The 21,596-nt window shown below is 48.7% G+C and overlaps 1 protein-coding gene across 1 annotated transcript in view; it reads right to left on the bottom strand.

Annotated features, from left to right (window-relative positions):
• Positions 1-21,596, bottom strand: part of ITPR1 (inositol 1,4,5-trisphosphate receptor type 1) — a 360,426-nt gene that overhangs the window by 18,552 nt on the left and 320,278 nt on the right. Inside the window, exons 52-56 of the mRNA XM_055414365.2 lie at positions 21,070-21,265; positions 19,437-19,529; positions 18,178-18,317; positions 17,462-17,627; positions 14,089-14,249 (exon numbers count right to left, since the gene is read on the bottom strand). Coding sequence (XP_055270340.1) covers positions 14,089-14,249; positions 17,462-17,627; positions 18,178-18,317; positions 19,437-19,529; positions 21,070-21,265 — 756 coding nt within the window. The remainder of the gene's footprint in view (positions 1-14,088; positions 14,250-17,461; positions 17,628-18,177; positions 18,318-19,436; positions 19,530-21,069; positions 21,266-21,596) is intronic.

Genomic DNA, 21,596 nt, shown 5'->3' with positions numbered 1-21,596 from the left:
CAGGGGATCTTCCCAACCCAGGAATCGAACCCAGGTCTCCTGCATTGCAGGCAGGTTCTTTACCAACTGAGCTATGAGGGATGCCAGACCCTAATTCAAGGATCCAGGTCCCTGTATGTCAGATGTCTGTTTCAGCAGCAGCCCCAGGCTGTCAGTGTGTCAATGGGAAGGAGCTGTGTCCTGGAGTCAGGAACTGAAGCCCAGATGCCCAGAGTGTTCACAGGGCAGCGAGCTGGACGAGTCAGCCAACCAACCCGGGTCTCTGCTTCCCTTCTTTTTGAAAGCTCCTTCACAGGGTTAATGTGAGAATCAAATGGCTGTGAGAATGTGTCAGTCAACTGGAGAGTACGATGCAGAAGTACTGTAGGTCAGTGTCAGCAGCCCAAGGTCACAGAGCTGGTCTGTCGTCTGAGACGCTGACTCCAGGTGCAGCGCTTGATCCCACGTGAGTTCTTCCTTTCCCCGATTTCAGAGGCAGGGATTTCTCTTTTCCTGGTGGAGCCACGTGAAGGGCGCCCAGGCCGGCCCCGAGTACAGGCATGAGCCCGGTCTGCTCTCGTCTCAGCCGACATCACCCAGACGGGCCCTGTTATATAATCTTCAGCTGGGCTGGAATGACCACTCACCCTTCCCAGACTTGGTTAATAGTTGTTCTTGGATGATACAGTGTAATAGAGCCGGGCCCTCGCCAGAGCGAGGACCGCACCCATTTCTGATGAAATCCCTAGGCAAGGCCAGCTGCAGAGCCACCGCTCTGTCACTGCCGATCCTCAGGTGAAGGGATGCTGGGCCTGCACGGGGGCCTCGAGATGGCAGCGCCCCTCAGTCAGAGAGGCACCGCTGGGCCCTGGGTACTGGGCTGCCGGGTGGAGGAAGCCGGGGGTCACAGAGGAGAGGAGAAAGGTCAGGGCGGGGGTGGGGGGGCGGCGCTGTGCCGAGCAGGGCAGGGCAGGCCGGCTGGAGATTCCTCAGGAAGAACCTCCAGGCGAGCCCGCCCTCCTCCCCGGCTGGCTCAGGACCTTTTGCTCAGGCAGCCTCCCAGGCACATCCAGTTAGCTAAGCAATCCACCAGAAGGTTCCTTGCGGTCATGCACAGGGTTTTGGTAATTTTTCTTGGTTTTTCCTCTATTCTCTTTTGGCCTCCCCGAGTTTAAACTTTGGTCTCTTAATACCTTTATACAATGATAGTTTTCTTTTGTTTGTTTTTGTTATTGTTGTTGGTTTGTTTTTAGCCTACTTAAGAGGCTTTCCATGTGTAGAGTCCTCTCTTGTGTTGTTGGAAGAGGGTGTTTGCTATGACCAGTGCGTTCTCGTGGCAAAACTTTATTAGCCTTTGCCCTGCTTCATTCCGTGCTCCAAGGCCAAATTTGCCTGTTACTCCAGGTGTTTCTTGACTTCCTACTTTTGCATTCCAGTCCCCTATAATGAAAAGGACATCTTTTTTGGGTGTTAGTTCTAAAAGGTCTTGTAGGTCTTCTTAGAACCGTTCAACTTCAGCTTCTTCAGCATTACTGGTTGTGGCATAGGCTTGGATTACTGTAATATTGAATGGTTTGCCTTGAAAATGAACAGAAATCATTCTGTTGTTTTTAAGATTGCATCCAAGTACTGCATTTCGGACTCTTTTGTTGATCATGATGGCTACTCCATTTCTTCTAAGGGATTCCTGCCCACAGCAGTAGATATAATGGTCATCTGAGTTAAATTCACCCATTCCAGTCCATTTTAGTTCACTGATTCCTAGAATGTCTATGTTCACTTTTGTCATCTCCTGTTTGACCACTTCTAATTTGCCTTGATTCATGGACCTAACATTCCAGGTTCCTATGCAATATTGCTCTTTACAGCACCGGACCTTGCTTCTATCACCAGTCACATCCACAACTGGGTATTTGTTTTGCTTTGCCAAAGATGGAGAAGCTCTAGTCAGTTAGCAAAAACAAGACCAGGAGCTGACTGTGGCTCAGATCATGAACTCCTTATTGTCAAATTCAGACTGAAATTGAAGAAAGTAGGGAAAACCACTAGACCATTCAGATATGACCTAAATCAAATCCCTTATGATTATACAGTGGAAGTAAGAAATAGATTTAAGGGAATAGATCTGATAGAGTGCCTGATGAATTATGGACGGAAGTTCGTGACACTGTCCAGGAGACAGGGACCAACACCATCCCCATGGAAAAGAAATGCAAAAAGGCAAAATGGCTGTCTGAGGAGGCCTTACAAATAGCTGTGAAAAGAAGAGAAGCGAAAAGCAAAGGAGAAAAGGAAAGATATAAGCATCTGAATGCAGAGTTCCAAAGAATAGCAAGGAGAGATAAGAAAGCCTTCCTCAGCGATCAATGCAAAGAAATAGAGGAAAACAACAGAATAGGAAAAACAAGAGATCTCTTCAAGAAAATTAGAGATATCAAGGGAACATTTCATGCAAAGATGGGCTCGATAAAGGACAGAAATGGTATGGACCTAACAGAAGCAGAAGATATTAAGAAGAGGTGGCAAGACTACACAGAACTGTACAAAAAGATCTTCACGACCAAGATAATCACGATGGCGTGATCACTGACCTAGAGCCAGACATCTTGGAAAGTGAAGTCATGTGGGCCTTAGAGAGCATCACTACAAACAAAGCTAGTGGAGGTGATGGAATTCCAATGGAACTATTTCAAATCCTGAAAGATGATGCTGTGAAAGTGCTGCACTCAATATGCCAGCAGATTTGGAAAACTCAGCAGTGGCCACAGGACTGGAAAAGGTCAGTCTTCATTCCAATCCCAAAGAAAGGGAATGCCAAAGAATGCTCAAACTACCTCACAATTGCACTCATCTCACACGCTAGTAAAGTCATGCTCAAAATTCTCCAAGCCAGGCTTCAGCAGTATGTGAACCGTGAACTTCCAGATGTTCAAACAGGTTTTAGAAAAGGCAGAGGCACCAGAGATCAAATTGCCAACATCCGCTGGATTATGGAGAAAGCAAGAGAGTTCCAGAAAAACATCTATTTCTGCTTCATTGACTATGCCAAAGCCTTTGACTGTGTGGATCACAATAAACTGTGGAACATTCTGAAAGAGATGGGAATCCCAGACCACCTGACCTGCCTCTTGAGAAACCTGTATGCAGGTCAGGAAGCAACGGTTAGAACTGGACATGGAACAACAGACTGTTTCCAAATAGGAAAAGGAGTACATCAAGGTTGTATATTGTCACCCTGCTTATTTAACTTCTATGCAGAGTACATCATGAGCAACGCTGGGCTGGAAGAAGCACAAGCTGGAATCAAGATTGCCGGGAGAAATATCAATAACCTCAGATATGCAGATGACACCACCCTTATGGCAGAAAGTGAAGAGGAACTCAAAAGCCTCTTGATGAAAGTGAAAGAGGAGAGTGAAAAGGTTGGCTTGAAGCTCAACATTCAGAAAACAAAGATCATGGCATCTGGTCCCATCACTTCATGGGAAATAGATGGGGAAACAGTGGAAACAGTGTCAGACTTTATTTTTTGGGGCTCCAAAATCACTGCGGATGCTGATTGCAGCCATGAAATTAAAAGACGCTTACTCCTTGGAAGGAAAGTTATGACCAACCTAGATAGCATATTAAAAAGCAGAGACATTACTTTGCCAACAAAGGTCCGTCTAGTCAAGGCTATGGTTTTTCCCGTGGTCATGTATGGATGTGAGAGTTGGACTGTGAAGAAAGCTGATCGCCGAAGAATTGATGCTTTTGAACTGTGGTGTTGGAGAAGACTCTTGAGAGTCCCTTGGACTGCAAGGAGATCCAACTAGTCCATTCTAAAGGAGATCAGTCCTGGGTGTTCATTGGAAGGACTGATGTTCAAGCTGAAACTCCAATACTTTGGCCACCTCATGTGATGAGTTGACTCACTGGAAAAGACTCTGCTGCTGGGAGTGATTGGGGGCAGGAGGAGAAGGGGACGACAGAGGATGAGATGGCTGGATGGCATCACCAACTCGTTGGACATGAGTTTGAGTGAAATCCGGGAGTTGGTGATGGACAGGGATTCATGGGGTCGCAAAGAGTCGGACACGACTGAGCGACTAAACTGAACTGAAGAGGCTTTCCAAAGTTCTTTGCTATTGTTTCAGGGCAAAATACTTGGTGTTTGTCTTTGAACACATGCCCTATGCACACCTGTGTGCCTCCCTGCGCGCTGTTTCACCTGTAGCTGTGTCCCCGTCGGACTCCATGTGCCGGGCGGCTCCTCTGGACCAAAGGCCAGCCCTGCCTGGACCCCGAGGATCAGGTGATGGGAAGATGACCGTATGGCTTCAGTGAGAGCTCAGGGCGGGCTGCCAGCATCACCCTGACCTGAGAAGGGTTTGGAAGGAAGGTGCCCACAGCCTGAACACTTCTGGGAGGGAGAGAGGATCTGCCACACGTAGACTCTCCAAATTCCTCATTCCTTTCCAGCCGCTCCATGTTACCAACCTGCCCACCCTGCACTCTTACCCCAGAGCTCACTGCCGTGTCCCCCGTCTCCCCCCGACACCCACATCCACTCCTGACACAGATCCTCGGGGAGTTGTTTGAGAGTGGAATTATGGAGCTAAAGATGGCCCAAGAGACCCTCTTCTGATTCAGCCTCCTCATTTTCTAGGTGGTAACACTGGGGGCCTGCAGAAAAGCAGGTTTGTGAAAAGAGAAGCCAAGAGCTTGGTTCACGTGCATAATCTTTAACTATGAATGGCTGTACCTGACTGCTAGGATCTTTCCCTCATTCTCAGATTCCCGGGCACATGCTATTAGACTCTCTTCAGAAGAGAAACATGTTAAAGAATCTTGAATACTTGTACGTGATAAAAATAAACTCAGAACATCTTCGTAAAGGCCAGGGGGTCACACGCCTCTTGGCTGTGTCCAGCTCTGCCAGACACTGTCCGTGTTCAGAGCAGAGGAGAGATGAAAGAGTGAAGGCTGGGGAGTCACCGGGGTGGACAGGGAGCCTGGGGCTGAGGGGAAGGCAGGGTGGCCCAGTGGGGGCTGCAGTGGGCAAAGGCGCAGGAGGTGAGTCCAAGGTATGGAAGGGAGAAAAATGCGTTCTTGAAGTTTAAAACATCTGCTGAATTGGGGGAAATGAGGGTGTAGACAAACACCTTACATACACATACAAACCTGTACAAACATGTAAATCCCTGCATTTGCCTCTGGACTAATGAACCAAGGGGGAGACTCGATTATAGGTGCCGGACCCACCACGCGCCAGGGGACCCGAGTCCCGGGGACCCGCCTTAGCAGATGAGTTCCTTTGGAGCAGAAAACAGCTTTACCCCCCTAATGGTGACACACAGTGCTGAGCACTCCTTGGCGGAGGTGAGAGCATGGAGAACTCCGAGCAGAGGGCTGGGAGGTCCCTGTAGACCCGTCTCCCAGCGCCCAAGTGCCTCCAGAGAGAAGGAAGCTGCCTGCGAAGTGCGCTCAGGCAAGGGTGGCTTCATACCCTCCCGATCACTGGAGAGCAGGACGGGGAGTAAGCCCGGGTGTGGAAACTTAAGCTGAGCAACTGCTCTGTGCAGCTGCCACGGACACGAACCCAAGCTCCGGTGCCGAGGGTGGGGCTGAGAGGATGCCTGGCCGGCTGGGAGGCACATCCATGATGCTGACACACTGTTTCCAGCCACCCCGAGGCAAGTGCCAAATCCCTGTGTGCTTCTCCCTCACTCTGACATGCTTGAACTCGGCCGCGGTGTCAGCTAACTTCAGAGAGTTTTCTGAGTGGGATCAGAGGCCAGCACCGGCTGAATCCTCACCCGCCCGCCACTGGGGGCTTACGCAGCCCAGGCAGCATCTTAACCAAGGCCATGGCCTCCCAGAGTGAGGAGGAGATGGTGTGGTGCTGTTTCTCACAAGAGGGCAGAGTGCATTCCCAGAAAATACCCTGGGAAAGAAAAGCTGACAACATGACTGACACTGAAACATCTCCATCTCGGGGACGTATCCCCCCACCCCCATCCTGCCCTTACCCTTTCTTCCAGCATCCTCTCGGGAATTCTAGATCAAAATCCAAACCCATTACTTCACATCTGCGTGGAAGCAGAGGGTGACTTTTGCAGTAGCCATGGCCTGCCTGCCAGACCCATCTGCAGGACGCGGACAGGGGCAGAAGGGGAGGTTGGGAGCATTATTAAGGGCACACCCCTCCATTTGCACCCTAAGTCCTATCTGTGAGGGGCTTCCTTGAACTGAGACCCCTCGTGACGGCCATGTGAATTTCGATGTTCACGCCTCTGCTCACGATGCCACTGCCAGCACCCTTTCCCTGTAGCTATTTTTGTTGTTGTTTAGTTGCTGTGTGTGTGTGTGCTCAAGTTGCTCAGTCGCATCTGACTCTTTGTGACCGCATGGACTATACCCTGCCAGGCTCCTCTGTCCATGGAATTCTCCAGGCAAGAACACTGGAGTGGGTTGCCATTGCCTTCTCCAGCAGATCTTCCTGATCCAGGGATCGAACCCGGGTCTCCTGCATTGCCGGCGGATTCTTTACCGACTGAGCCATCAGAAGAAGTGCAGGCCTGACTTTGATCTGACTGTGATCCACACGCAACTCTCAGCCTCCGCTTCCGTCCTGAGCTACCCGCCCCCGCCACCTCCCCGATTCCCTGGACTACCTAGGGCAGGAAGCTGCAGTGCTCCTTTGGGGAGTGCCTATGGGGAGGTTCTATAACACCAGGCTGTGTCTTGGGTCAGGAAAGGAGCAAGACTCCAGTCAATGTCCCTTTTAAGCAGAAGGCAGTGACAGGTACTCAGTTCCCGTCTCGATCTTTAGCCCTGGCTAACACTGCTTTCTGTCTGCGTTTGCTTCCTGTCTTTTCTTATCAAATACAGATAAGCACAAATGCTAAAGCCAGACATCTTCCTGCGTGTGACTCTTCTTAGCGTGTTTCCTCATGGTAGATGTTTAGTGGTGCTTACTTTGCTAATAGAACTTATCTGCTTGGAAAGTTTACCCAGGAGCTTATTTTCAGGCAAAAAAAAAAAAAAAGGCTTTCCCTTATGTGACTTTTTTGCATGTGAATTTCTAAGGGCTTTCACCGGAGCGTTTTCTGGGAATGCTCTCTCCCCTCCTATGCAAAACCACACACCCCACCATCTTCTAAATGTACCCCTGACTGCCACCACGATACTACTTTTAACTTGGAAAATCGCTTGTTTTTATATCCCTGTACTGTGAGTCTCCGAGGAGGTCAAGTGAACTAATAAAAGGTGGAACAAGCTGGAAAATGTCCAGCAGATTAGTGTGCGTGTTGGCGGGGGTGAAGGGGGGTGGGCAGGCAGCAGGAGAAGGCTGTCTACTCTCACTGTGAGAAAAAGTCAGCTCCAGGCTTAAGGGATGATGGATCAGACGCTCCAATGTTTAATTATCAGGGAGTTATAACCATTCGGATGAGTCACCTGGGTGTGGGAGCCCAAGTCTGACGGCGGCTCTGGTGAACTGGCCTTCCCCTTTAACTTCCACTCTCTCTCCCCAAATATGGTCACCAAAGGAAATTTCATCCCCCATTCCTAGCTGAGGACAATGAAGTTTATCAGATTATCGAACATCTCAATCAACATCTACTTGGATACTCCCTTTGTAAGAGCTGTTCTCCGCTGTCCCCTCCCTGCGAGTGGTGGATCCCGGCAGCTCAGGGAATTAACCCCTCTGTGTCACTGGGGCTGTTTTCTAAGGGGTCCTCTTTCCTGCTCCTCCTCGGATTCCTTTCTCTGGGCTTTGCCTCCTCTGAAAGCAGTTAATTCAGCACCAACGAGGGGAGAAGGGAGATAAGCCAGTCCTCCTCAGGAAAACCCCCTGCAGCCAAGCTGGACCGCTGCCGGGTTCTCGACACACGGACACCGAGGGTGTGCAAGCACAGAGGGAGCCACTGCGCGTGTCAAGACACCTCCAGGGTGGCGGCTCGGCGGCGGACCTGGATGTGAACCCTGGCCCAGGCACTTCCCAGCCCTGTGACCCTGGAGAAGCGGCTCAGCCTTCCGGGGCTTTATTTAGGTTCCTGCCTGGGAGATGGTGACAGTGCCATCCGCAGCGCTGCTACGGAGACCAAACAAGATCATGCACGCGAAGCGTTTATTTCCGTACCTGCTCAATAACAAGACCTGTGACCTATGACAGGGTCTGCCCGGGTCAGGGCGGAGTACAACACAGCCTGCTTCCTCTGCAGTGTGATCAGGCTGGCATGGAAGGAGGTTTTCCATTCGGTCTCCATGTCAATGCACACACTGTCCCAGCAGAGAGGAGGGGCCAGAGCAGCCCCTGGGAACGGGGGTGAGCAGCACTCCACCCGATCACTGTGCCTTTAACTGCAATTAACTCAAAACACACCTTATGTTGACAAGGTAGAATTCCAAGCTTCAGAAGGGAAATCTATTTCATTAGCAAAACACAGACACGCCTTCTATTTCCGTTAGTGTCTGGTCTTCTTTACCAACCTTCCCTCTTAAGGCTTTTTGAGTTTCTAACTTGAAAAGAGTTAAGTCAGCTTACCAAGGACTGAGTTTTTCTCCTGAGCTTCACTGTCACGGAAAACTGGGCTCCTGGGTCCTTGAGGGGAATCACGTATTTGATCTTTGACCTACAATGCACCCACTGTGCAGTATTTAAATTCCTTCAGGCAAAGATATTCACAACTAACTTCTTACTTATTCTGGTTAAACACATCGGACTGTGTGGCCAATCAAATCATATACAGACTCACACACATTCTCATATCAGCTGGCGCCAGAGAAAAGCTAACATATCTCAACAAGGGCATGTGGTATGTAAAGTCTCGTGGAAACTGAAGTGCAGTGCAGGGTTAATAAAACAGTCCGCTTGTTACGAGGGCTAACACCAAAACTCTGCGTGGTAGCACCAAACTTCAAGTTCATACAGGGAGAAGGGAACTCAGGGTTTTTTTTCTCCTGCCTTGAACTGCCAGGGCTAAGTGAGGTCACCCTGTAGTCACATTTCTTTGAAAGTTCAGCCCTGTCTGGGGCCTGAGTCAACGAATCTGAGACCAAATCTGCAGTACATCGGGTGACGCTGGGAGTCACAGCCGAGGCTGAGCACCCCGTGGCCACCAGCTCCCAGCACCGCTGCTCATCGCGTGTGCAGAGCCGACACACAAACCCACAGCAAACCCAGTATACATCCTGGTGATGGACTCTTGCACACAGGACGCAGGGGCCACTCCGCACAGTGCTGGAGCCCTTGTCCCGGGCAGTGAGCCTGCGTGGAGGACAGCACTAGATACACAAAGAGAAGTCACAAGTACCCATGACCCACTCCACGGACAGACAGTGACAATGTCAGTCGTTTCCTGCCTCAGTGTTTAAGGGCTTCCCTGGCGACTCAGATGGTAAAGAATCTGCCTGCAACGCCAAAGACCCAGGTTCGATCCCTGGGTTGGGAAGACCCCTTGGAGAAGGGAATGACAACCCACTCCAGTATTCTGGCCTGGAGAATCCCATGGACAGAGGAACCTGGTGGGCTACCGTCCATGGGGTCACAAAGAATCGGACATGTCTGAAGGACTAACACTTTCTTCTCACTTTCAACAGCTTTAAATTTAAGAGAGAGAAGCCACAGGAATTTCCCATGGGAGGAGGTTCTCAGAGTCAAGATGCCCATTCTGACTTTCCTTAGCAACCGTGTGCCAACAGCCACAGGACCTTAAGCTTTCTGGGCACCCAGGAGACGCGCTTGTGGCAGCTGCAGCATTGCATATTCCCCTCCCTTCCACCACCCCAAGGACACATGAAGGGGTATTAACCCTGATCCACAGCTGGGCACTCTGGTCAGGACATTCTGTGACCTGCCTGGGGTTATCTGGCTTGGACAGGCCAGAGCCGAAACTCACACCTTCGCTTCTCTGCCTGCGTATCCCATTCTTGGGTATGACAGCTTCATGGGGGGGCAGCGGCCTGACCCTGGCTTTGCAAGGAATGTTTCATCTCCAGTGAAAGGAAAGGGGACGATTAGGAGGAGAGGGAAATGGTGTCCTGTTATGTTTCAGTTCAGTTCAGTCGCGTCCGACTCTTTGCGACCCCATGAATCACAGCACGCCAGGCCTCCCTGTTTTTAGATGAGAATTAATTTGTGGGTGAACATCTTGCTGCCAAGTTCCCAAATGTGAGGCAGAGCATCCGATGTGCCTTCTTTCCCTCCGGACATATCTGTTTCTAGAAAGAAGATGTCCTGGCTCCCTGACCGCCAACTGGTTCTCATGGGAACCACACCTCAGGAGTCACCCTTTCAAAGTCAGCTTGTCTCCTTAGAACTCTTCTCCCATCAGAGCCCCTGGTGGGTTCCACGAAGCACTTGTTGGTTTTTGAGGTGAAAACCTATTTGCCATTCCTGACACTCTACCTGCAAAGTGGCTGTTTTCAGGGTGTCTGGGAAGCTCCCCCACCTTCCAAGTGACTCTGGGGGACCTTTCCCATTTGGTTCTGCCAGGCGGTCCTTTGGCAGCTGTGATGCCCCAGTTCTTTAGAAGTCTCTGGGGTTTTAATCAATGGGCTAAGGAGAACTGAGGAAGTCAACACCCCCAGCCTCCAGCCATGAAGCAAGAGGTGGTTTTCCTGAGGAGTCCTGGGACTGGATGGGAGCAAAAGGGTCCCTGGGACGACTTCTCCTTCCATCTCAGACACTTATCAGAGTGTCATCTCAACCACTGCCCTTCTCCCTCCTCGAAGTTGGAGTCCTCTCAGCCTCCCAGCGTTGGCCTCCTTGAGAGGTCTCCTGACTTCTCCTCCTCCCAGACAGATACCCACCTCCTGAGAAAGGATGCTGAGAGGACCTCCTCCCCAACTGGCTGGGCTGCCTCTGCAGCCTCTAAGTAGGTTCACAATGGGGGCTGGCTGCCTGCTCCACTGCGACTCGAGTTCCCCCGGCCTGGTGGCCTCCCACTGAGTGACTCAGCTGGGCACCCCCAGTTTCCAGCCTGCGGGGGCTGGCGCTCTCCAGGGAGCCCCCAGCAGGGATTCACACGGCTTTAGAGAGAGACTCTGCCAGGAATGGTGTTGGCAAAAAGGCACTGCCTTGTGGCTGGTGGATCTAATACTTCCTGGGCCCTCTCCTAGCGCATGAGACAGGCATCTGGTTTCTCAGCAATTCGGGCACTGAGGTAAGAATTCCTCGATGCAAAGATTTGTAGAAGGTGTGACAAGAAGTTCTCCCACCAAGAACGGCACAGCTGGGAAAGCTCAGTGCATGCAGGGGCTCTGGGCAGGCAGGGGAGCTGGCTGGGAGTGACTTTTGGCCCTTAATCCTTGTCAGGTGACTGCTCACAAGGCTCCTGCTAAGTCTTTATGATCAAGACAGAAACCCAAAAGCACTGTGGAGTTTTCTGTGACTGTAAAGTAAGGTGATTAACAGAAAACTTCAAAACTGGCCCCCGAAAGATTTAAAGATGGGGTACATTCGAATACTTTAGAGAGAAGCAGACACAGTGGGGCGGGGGAGAAAAGGAAGGTGTGACCAGGGTGAAAGCTACAAGCCACCTCTTCCAAACATGAAAAAAGTGAATGCACACACAGGCTGCTATACACAATACAGACAGGTTTGTGTTAGCATGAATGTGCAAACATGGTTTAATTCAGGACTATCAACACCAGGAGGAAAAGAAAGGACCTGAGGACCTTTCAGTTCATGTGTCCCGAGCCTGGAAACCTGACCTGTGAACATCTGCACCAGCAACCACAATGTCCAGTCTCCATAAGAACAGACCCTGCTTCCGCCGGGCCCAGAGCTGCCAGCAGCCTTGCTGCGTTCACCCAACGTGGAGGTTACGAAGTATAGTCCATTAAACCTGGGCCTGCATCCCAGCTCAGTCGCTGAGCGCCGCCTGGGCAACTGACTTCACCCTAAGCCCAACTTCCACCTGCAGAAGAGGACGCCCGCCAGCACGTGTCTTTTTATCCTCCTTCTCTGGGTTAACTTTTCCTCCTTCTTTCTCCTTCTCTCGTCACTCTGTCTCTTTACCCCTCTCTCTCTCTTTCATTTGGTTCTGACAGGTGGCTTGCGGGATCTTAGTTCCCCGACCAGGGATCGACCCCACACTCAAAGCAGTGGAAGCACGGGATCCTAATCACTGGACCACCAGGGAAGTCCCGTACCTTTCTCTCTTTCAAAACCTTTAAGACAGTCACCTCTGGGGTGAAACCCCATCTATTTCTCCTCATCCCCAGAGTCCACCCTTCCTAGCTCCCCACTTTGGTAGTTTTCTTTATTAAATGCGTAAAAGATACGGGAGAGGTTCACACCGCAGATGGCTCCACCCATAGAAGGAGGAATACTTCTCAGCACTCACAGAACCAGCTTGGAGGATGATTTCTTACAACAGTGTCTATTTTGTCTCTTCTGTTGAACTCTTACTATTCAGAGTGTGGTTCACGGACCAGCAGCTCTGGCATCCCCTGGACACTGTTTGCAAATGCAGAATCTCGAGTTCTGCTAGTACCTGCTGAATCAGAAGCTGAATTCTAACCAGCTCTTGGTATGACTCATGTGTACCCTGAACTATAAGAAGCACACAGTTAGACTTCAGGGCCTCCTCTGGACGGCATCCCCAGGAAGCCCCCCAGAACCTGGGTGCTGAAGAACTAGGGCCATGTGAGTGCTGGCCTGCCCATGCCCACTGCCAGTGAGCAATCCTCAGCTGGGGTTTCTTTACATACAGAGCGTTATGACTGCATCTGCATAAGAAACACACAAAGGCTGAAAAGAATTCACCTGCCAAGGCAAGAGATGTGTGTTCATCTCTGGGTAGGGAGGGAAGATCCCCTGGAGGAGGGCATGGCACTCCCCTCCAGTATTCTTGCCTGGAGAATCCCATGGACAGAGGAGCCTAGTGGGCTACAGTTCATGGGGTCGCAAAGACTCAGATACAACTGAGCACAGCACAGCGCTATCCACACAACAGGGCAGAGGGCTCCAGTCCTTGGCAGCATGAAGGGCATCAGTGAATTGTGTGGTCTTCGTTCACAGCTGATGGCTCTCCTCCGCAGAGGGAGCGGTGTATATCACAGAGCCCCTAAACTTCACACTGCATGCCTCCTTTGCTTGGCCATACACCCCCGAACATTTTAATGAAGTTCAGAACCACAGATACGAAAGGACAGCTGGCCTGGGAGCCCCAGAGCGCGTGTTTGGCACCTCCACAGTGCCCGGCCTGGGAAAAGCGCTCTGCACACCTGCTTGGCTTCCCTCTTCCTGGGACCCGGGACCCATCAGCACGAAGATTAATTTGGGACTCAAATTCCTTCATCACATGATCCTTCCCTGATGATTAGCAGAGCGTCTCCCAGAAAGGCGAGGCTGAGGCCGAATGGACCAACCAGGCTGAACGCCACAGAGTGATCATTTTAAAAACACACCACTCAGAGACCAGGTCTTATATAAGGAGAAAAAACAGACAGGATCCATTATCAAGAGAAGAGGCCAAGTGGGCTTTGCTGCTGGTCCAGTGGTTAAGAATACACCTGCCAATGCAGGGGACATGGATTCAATCCCTGGTCAAGGGCAGATCCAACACGCCGAGGGTCCACGAAGCCTGAGTGCCACAACTACCAAGTCCACATGCCTAGAGCCTGTGCTCCACAGCAAGAGAAGCCGCTGCAACGAGAAGCCTGAGCACTGCAACAGGAGGAGCATCTGCTTGTCACACCAGAGAAAAGCCCAAGCAGCAGCGAAGACTCAGTACGGTGAAAAATAAATAAATAAATATCAAAAATAAAGGAAAAAGAAAAAAGGCCGAGTACATAGACATGGAAGGCCGAGTACATAGACATGGAAGGCAGGCTACTACATGAGATACAAAGTAAAACCCCAGTCCTATTAGGTAGCCATGTGCTCATCTCTCTGAGCCTCACTATTTCCTCCCTTAAAATGGAGATGACACCCCATCTGGGGCTTCTTAAATGTAAAGACACATGGAGTTCTACAGCCTGATGCCTGGCCCATGATAAAGGATGAGCAGACATCGCTGTCATCGTTCCTGCTAGCTCCCAGCACCGTGCTCCAAGCTGGGAAGCCAGGCCTGAAGGCTCCAGGGTGACCCGCCTCCAGGAGCCTTGCCCGCTCACCTTGATCATCTCCGCTACGTAACTCTCAGGCCCTGTGTACTCCGTGGAGTCCTTCACTTTCACCAGGACGATGAAGCACAGGTAATGCCACATGTTGTGTTCTTCCTTGATGTGCTCTTCAAATGTGACGGTCTTATTGTCAAACTTGTCTCTTTCCAACCCTAAAAAGAGACAGAAAGCCCCGAGTGAGCAGCCATGGTGCAGAAAAACCCATGAAAGAACTGCCAGAACAGAGGAGGTTGTGGGTTCACTCCTGCCTTTATATAAAGAGTTGGCTGTTGGCCTTATAAACGCATTCACTTTTGTATCCTAAAACACAGGCTGTGAGTCAGATGGACTTGATTTCCATCTTTGTCACTCACCAGTCATTGTTTGGCTTCCAGTGTGCCTTAGCTACCTTTGCAGGGGATGGGAAGACACCGTCTAGGTTCCAAGAGCACGTGGGGGTTAATTGAGCATGGGCGTGACAGGCTCACGCACAGCAGGCAACCAGTGAAAGGGAGTCCCTTCTCCCGGGTAAATGGCAAAATGCAGACGGGTTAAAAGGTTTTTGAGGAGGCAGAGTAAGGACAAAAGGAACTTTACGTGCATTCTGAACTCTAGTGGGTGAAAATTTTGCAGAGGTCTGCGTGAGTAATTCTGAAACCAGTTTCTGTGTATTCTTAGGTTGAGCAAATAGATAAATATATGGTGACACTGGGAGCCAGTTATCTTAACTGTTAAAGAAATATGGAGCACAAATACGGAAAGGGAGAAAGAATAAACTCTGTAATGGTGAACTGGAATTAGAGGTCTGAGGATGACCTCATCCTTTTTCCTATGTTTATAAAAATAGATACTGTGTGGATCCACGCATCCTTTAGATCTATGGCCTAATTAGGCCTGGGAGCAGTGGCACACCAACAGGAATGAGCACACCCAGTGACCGGATCTTGGATTCTAAATATCATTCTCCACTGAACAGAACGAGGGCTCTTTGGAGAAATCTCTGATACCAGGGCTGGGTGCGAGAAGGTACGAGGTGAGCTGGAGCCCGTAGAACCTCACAGTGCTGAAAACACTAAGGAAGTCTGTAATAAATGAGGTGATGTGGCAGAGCACAGAAAGCAGCTTTGAAGGAGCTCTCAAATCTGGTGCAATTTGAGCATCAAAATGAATTATGACAGTAAAGGATTATAGTCCACTGATTAAATAAAAACACAAGAATCCATGTTGTTACGAAGTTCAAATATACATGGAGAAAAGAGAAAGCTACTTCTTAAAAAGCCAATAAACAAACGTAGAAATAATAATAAAGTAAATAAAAATCATCATTTGGCAACCATCGCAATCACAGACTCAGGCAAAAACTGGGTGCAGAAACTGATGAGTTAACATTTGAGAATTAATGCAATATTGATGTCATCTCAAAGGATCTCCCTACAAAATGGTTCTTAACGGTACAAAAAGAAGAAAAGTAACTTCCGTGGAGAAACAGTGCCATTACCATCTTAACCAAGTGATCAGCGTTAATATGACCAGTTGATGAACTGGCATCATGTACCTCCTGATATTCTGGAGAAGGAAATGGCAACCCACTCCAGTATTCTTGCCTGGAGAATCCCATGGACAGAGAGCCTGGCGGGCTACAGTCCACAAGGTTGCAAAAAGTCGGACACGACTGAATGACTAACACCTCCTGAATTATGCACTGAGGAGAATACAGTATTTCTTTGATGTTCCTATAAGAAATTCATAACCTTAATCTCACCATAGGAAAACATCAGACAGTCCCAAACCAAGGGACATTTGATAAGATAACTGACTTTTAAATTCTTCAAAAATGTCAATGAACTCAACACATGACCTGGAACTTACCTTTGCTATAAAGGACATTATTAGGGTAAAGTGTGAACTTTGAATAGAATATGTAGATTAAGTAAGAGTATGACATCCTTGTTAATTTTCCACTTTTCATAATTATATTGCATGTGTAAGAGAAGGTGCCTATCTTTAGGACAATATATAGTATTGAAATAGAGATAAAGGGGCACCGTGTCAATCACTCTCAAACTGCTCAGAGAAACAGTGTGTGTGTGAATTAAGAAAATGATAATAAACATATTAAAGTGTTACTTCAATATGTGGGGAATTGGGATGAAGAGACTACAAAAATTCTTTGTATCATTCTTGTGACTTTTCTGAAACTCTGGAACTGTCAAAATGAAAAGGTTTAAATGGTTTTAAGGGGGCAAAAAGCTATAATCTTAATTTTAAAAATGGAAACGTGATCACTTTGAGTATACATACTAGTGAGAAATGTATGTATTTAGTAACCATTGATATATTAGGAACAATCCTGAAATGATTACTCAGCTCCCAAATTTCTACATGATTACTTTGCATTTTACAGGTACTTCCTTGGAGTTAGACTGACAATGATTTCTTTGGTACCCCATGCACTTCTCTTACATAAGAGCTTACTACTTATTAGTAGGTGTCTCGGAGAAGGCAATGGTAACCCACTCCAGTACTCTTGCCTGGAAAATCCCATGGATGGAGGAGCCTGGTAGGCTGCAGTTCATGGGGCCACAAAGAGTCGGACACGACTGAGCAACTTCACTTTCACTTTTCACTTTCCTGCATTGGAGAAGGAAATGGCAACCCACTCCAGTGTTCTTGCCTGGAGAATCCCAGGGATGGGGGAACCTGGTGGGCTGCCGTCTATGGGGTCGTACAGAATTGGACACGATTGAAGCGAATGAGCAGCAGCGGCAGCAGGAGGTGTCTACACTGTGCAGGCTCTATGCTAGGTCTGTTTCAGAAACTACCTCAACTAGGTCCCAAGATAATGCAGAGAAGTACATTATTGTACCCATTTTACAGATGAGCAATAAAGGTTCAGAGAAGTGAAGTGACTGTACCATGGTTACATGGCTCGTAAGTGTCAGAGGCTTAATCAGAATACAAGTCTGACTCCCAAGCTCTGAGCATTTCCGCCATATGCTCTTAAGAGGGCTGTATTTCCACTGAAAACCTGATACCATCTGCAGTGAAGACATCCACAGGCTGGAATTGAGTGAAAGAGCTCCATTCTAATTACTTAGAATGGGAAGAAGAGATAGTCTGGCAGTCCAACAACCAAAAGGCCCGAAGACATACACATTTCAAATAATGTACAATGATGTTTCTGCTACCCCAAACTTCATTTCTTAAAACCAACCAGCAACTGCGACACTAACCCACTGCGCTCTAGATATTACCCAGGAGAACAGAGCAGAGGCCCACAGAGAGTCAAGGACAGGGACACGGGGGAAGGCAGCAGCAGCCCCTCCCACCGAGGGCCAGAGCACCCCATCCCAAACCCCCAGCAAAAGCCGGGTGCACCACTCACCGCAGATAAAGCACGTGGTCTTTAAGATCTCCTCTTTCTTCTGTTTTTCACTCCTCAGGTCGGCAAAGGTGTCAATGATAACCCCAAAAATCAGATTAAGGACAATGATGATGACCATGAAGAAGAACAAGAGGTCATAGATCACTCGAGCAGCAAAGAGGGGCTCCTGGAAAAGAGGAGCCGGGGTGGGGGTGCAGGTGGTGTAACCTGTCAGCAGGTACCCCCCTACCCAACCCCTGCATCTGCAGACCTCCAGGCAGAGGAGTGGGGCTGAGTGCACCCAGATCAGATGTCCCAAGCCCCCTGGCTCACCCCACCCCCATCAGCACACTGGGCATCAAGCTGTAAAAGCCACAATCTCATCTTTTTTCACACCCCCTGGGGATATTGTGAGTTCGCCAAGTGTCATGTGGCACCTGCCCACTTCCTGGGATCTAAAGGGTTTGCAAATGTGTTCAGGAAGGCCAGACGGGCCTGAAAGAAAGAATCATTTTAGCAGACGGAGGGGAGGGCGGAAGCTGCCCCTTTCCACAGCGCGGGGCGGCTTCCGCCCAGCATCACAATTTGATGAGAACCAGAGTGAAAAGGAGCCCTAAGCAGCTGGCTCTGCGCGTCTGCCCATCACCGCTCCGCGCCTGCAGTTTCCACCGGCGCCCGCTGCGCCGCGCTCCCCGCCACCCCGCCCCCGGCCCTTCCTTCCCCTGGGGCGCAGCTACCTCTTTGGATGGCTTCCTGAGCACATCGCCCACTCCGCCCCCGCTCCGCAGCCCGTGACTCAGCACCGTGACGATGCACATCAGCAGCGTCTCGCACGTGTGCTCTTTATCTTGCTCTGTCTCTTCTGCAGGGACCAGCTCTGCGAACACGGCAAGTCGGGAGAAATTGAGAACGTGAGCGGCCAGACAGACCAGGATTTGCAGATCATGCTGCCTGAATGCCATCTCACCAGCGGACAGACAGGAGCCGGAGAATAAAATCGAGGAATCAGGCGTCAAAGGCTTTCTTTGTCACCACTGTGTTCATCACTAAACCCTGCTCATTCCTCAAGCCCAGGACTGCCTTTACCTCTATTAAATCTAAAATACTGTGCCCTTTTCAGATTTTCAACTCCAGTCCCAGTGCTGAACAGACATTTCAACTTAGATAGCTGCTTATGAGTTTCACTAGTGATTCAGTGGTAAAGAATCTGCCTGCCAATGCAGGAGACACGGGTTCTATCCTTGGGTTGGTAAGATCGCTGGAGGAGGAAATGGGAAACCACTCCAGTATTCTTGTCTGGGAAGTCCAAGGACAGAGGAACCTGGTGGGCTACAGTCCATGGGGTTGCAAAAAGTCTCACAGAAGACTCTTAGCAATTACGTAAGGATAACAACAACAGCAACCTTTTACAGCTGGTCCTCTGGACAAATCATTTTACACCTTAAATTGGAGACTGGTCTTCAGGGGGGAAAATTTTTTGACTGCCTTGTTCTTTTTTTCCAGCTGCAGCCAGAAGGGTCTTGCTAAAACACCAGTCTCATCATATCACTCCCCTCTCAACAACTTGGATCAACCTTTGAGTAAGCTTTAACCTGCTTAGCCTGACCTGCAGACCTTTCATAATCTGGTCCTTTGTTGACCTCTTTGGCTTCATTTCTTCCTACTCTTCTTCCTCATGATCATTTCCCTAGTCATGCTGTATTCTACCTCCAAGGCAGAGTCAGACACGACTTAGAGACTAAACAACAATAGAATACAACACGGTCCCAGGCAAATAGTGGGCACTCTGTAAACACTGGCTGAATCAATTAAGCAGCTATTTTATTCCCACATAGACTCCCCCCGCCTTCATTCCCCTCCTCTCTCCCTGCCTTTCCTCCTTGCTACTGGCCTTCTGAGCAGCGAGTCTGCTTTCATCTGCTTCCAATGTCACGTGCACCCTAAGCCTTGTGGGGAGCCTGGCACTAACATGGGGCTTAAGGCTGCGAGGTCCTACCTTCTTTGGGTGCCGGAGAGGAGCAGTTTTCCCCAGTCTCCACCCTACACACGTCAGAGTACAGGAACTCGCTTGCCAAACTCTCGCTGGCTTCTGGGAGAGAGAAGGCAATTTTATGATGAACAATCTGGCAGCATATGGTTAAAATGTTTGAAGTCCCAAATTCACGGCTGATTAAACAATTCTTTACATAAATAACACCCTCCAATCCTGCCTATAAATCCGAAGCAGAGATGCAATTTACACTTTCGTTGGGTGATCTGGATGGGAAAAAAGCCAGAAATGTCAATTCCTGTAAGCTTACTAGAAATATCGCACTTAAATAGCACCTCTCCAACTTTAAAGACAAACAGCTGAAACTCCCTGACAGATACTACTGAACACACAGACTCCAGCAAGATTTAGACTAAGTCTGCGTGAGAAGCAGGAATGGCATCAGATCAGTTTAGTTCAGAACCCTAAGATGGTTGGCAGTGAATGTCAACTTGGAGGCTGGGGTTACATGCCAAGAACGCAGCCTTTGGGAGGGAGAAAAAGGCTTGTCTGGCTTAGTCACAATTCTAGTTTGTTCCTTGGACTCAGGGTGCCTGGATATCTGACTTAAAACCAGTAATATTTCACTTACTAGTGTCAAGTATTTTAATTGAGGGAAACGAGCACTTGGGGATCACTCAAGTGTATGATCACTGTTTCTCTCTCTCGTAATAGGAAATCTCTTCTGGTTTTGCTATAAATTAAAATCATATGGGCTCAGTGTAAAACTTGCATATTGTAAAAAGTTCCAAGAGACAGTCACTACTTGCAGTTTGGGGGTATATTCTTCCATATTTTAAAAGATATATATGAGCTTTTTAGGGGCTTCCCAGGTGGCACAGTGGTAAAGTATCTGCCTGCCAATGCAGGCAAATGCAAGAGACATGGCTTCAATCCCTGGGTTGGGAAGATCCCCTGGAGAAAGAAGTGGCAATCCACTCCAGTATGCTTGCCTGGCAAATCCCATGGACAGAGGAGCCTGGCGGGCTACAGTCCATGGGGTCATAGAAGAGTCAAACATGACAGCAACCGAGCACAGGTGTGAGATTTTTCATTAAAAAAAAAAAAAATCTACACAGATCCTATTGTAGTTATTCTTCTGCAGTTTCCTACCATATCTTGGGTACTTTTCCATGAAGGTTTATAAAGACGTACCATAGCCACAGGGTTCACCACCCCGTGGATGAACCATACTCTAATGAAAACACTCCCTTACATTGCGATTGCTTCCAATTTCACACTGCAATGAACATCTGCTTCTACAGTTCTGTTTTTAAAGGATAAATTGCTAGAAATAGACATACCAGGCCAAGGGATGCCTACTCCCATACTCTCAATATACACTGGTCAAACTTTTAAGAAAATGTTGCACAAGTTTAAAATAGAAATTCAATAAATAAATGCAGCATCGGGATACTCACACTTAGCATCTGACGGATCGTATCACCCTTTGAATGCAGTGAAAACTAAGTACTGTATTCAATTCACACTCTTGAGTGTTAGGGAAATACCTACACTGCCAAAGTCATCATTTTTAGTTTGGCTGTAATCCGGAAACATTCTTTTAACATTAAAAAAAGATCAGAAGATCCAAACCCACCTGGAAGAGAGGTTTCATTGGGCAGCCTATCTACTTCCAAGATGAAGTCATCTTTGAAGAAAAGGTAGCCCACTATTGAGAACAGGTAAACCAGGATCAAAGCCAGAACTGCCGTCAAGATGATGGACCGGCCATTGCGAGTGACACTTTTAATGACATTGAGCAGAGTCTCTTCTCTGTACACTAAATCAAAAAGCTTTAAAAACAAACAAACAAAAAAAGACGACAAGGGGACAATGTTAAGAAGCATCTGTATTAGACGGACATCGATGTCCCCCAGAACAACTTCATTTATAAAGAATTTACCCTTTGGCTAACTCAAAAGCATTCCACTCTAGGGAAGTTCAAGAGGGAGGGGACATATGTATATCTACGGCTGATTCACGTTGATATATGGCAGGAACCGACACAGTATTGTAAAGAGATTCTCTTTCAATTAAATAAAATTTTAAAAAGCATTATACTCTTTTCTTAATATGTTACACTTGCCCGTCTTGATAGTGGAAACTGAGATGGTAAAAATAAGG

This window comes from Moschus berezovskii, chromosome 24 (assembly GCF_049115385.1).
Source record: "Moschus berezovskii isolate FMDL1 chromosome 24, NW_MosBer_1.0, whole genome shotgun sequence".
NCBI lineage: Eukaryota > Metazoa > Chordata > Mammalia > Artiodactyla > Moschidae > Moschus > Moschus berezovskii.
The sequence above is the reverse complement of the archived record's forward strand: the minus strand, read 5'-3'. Positions and strand labels throughout refer to the sequence as shown.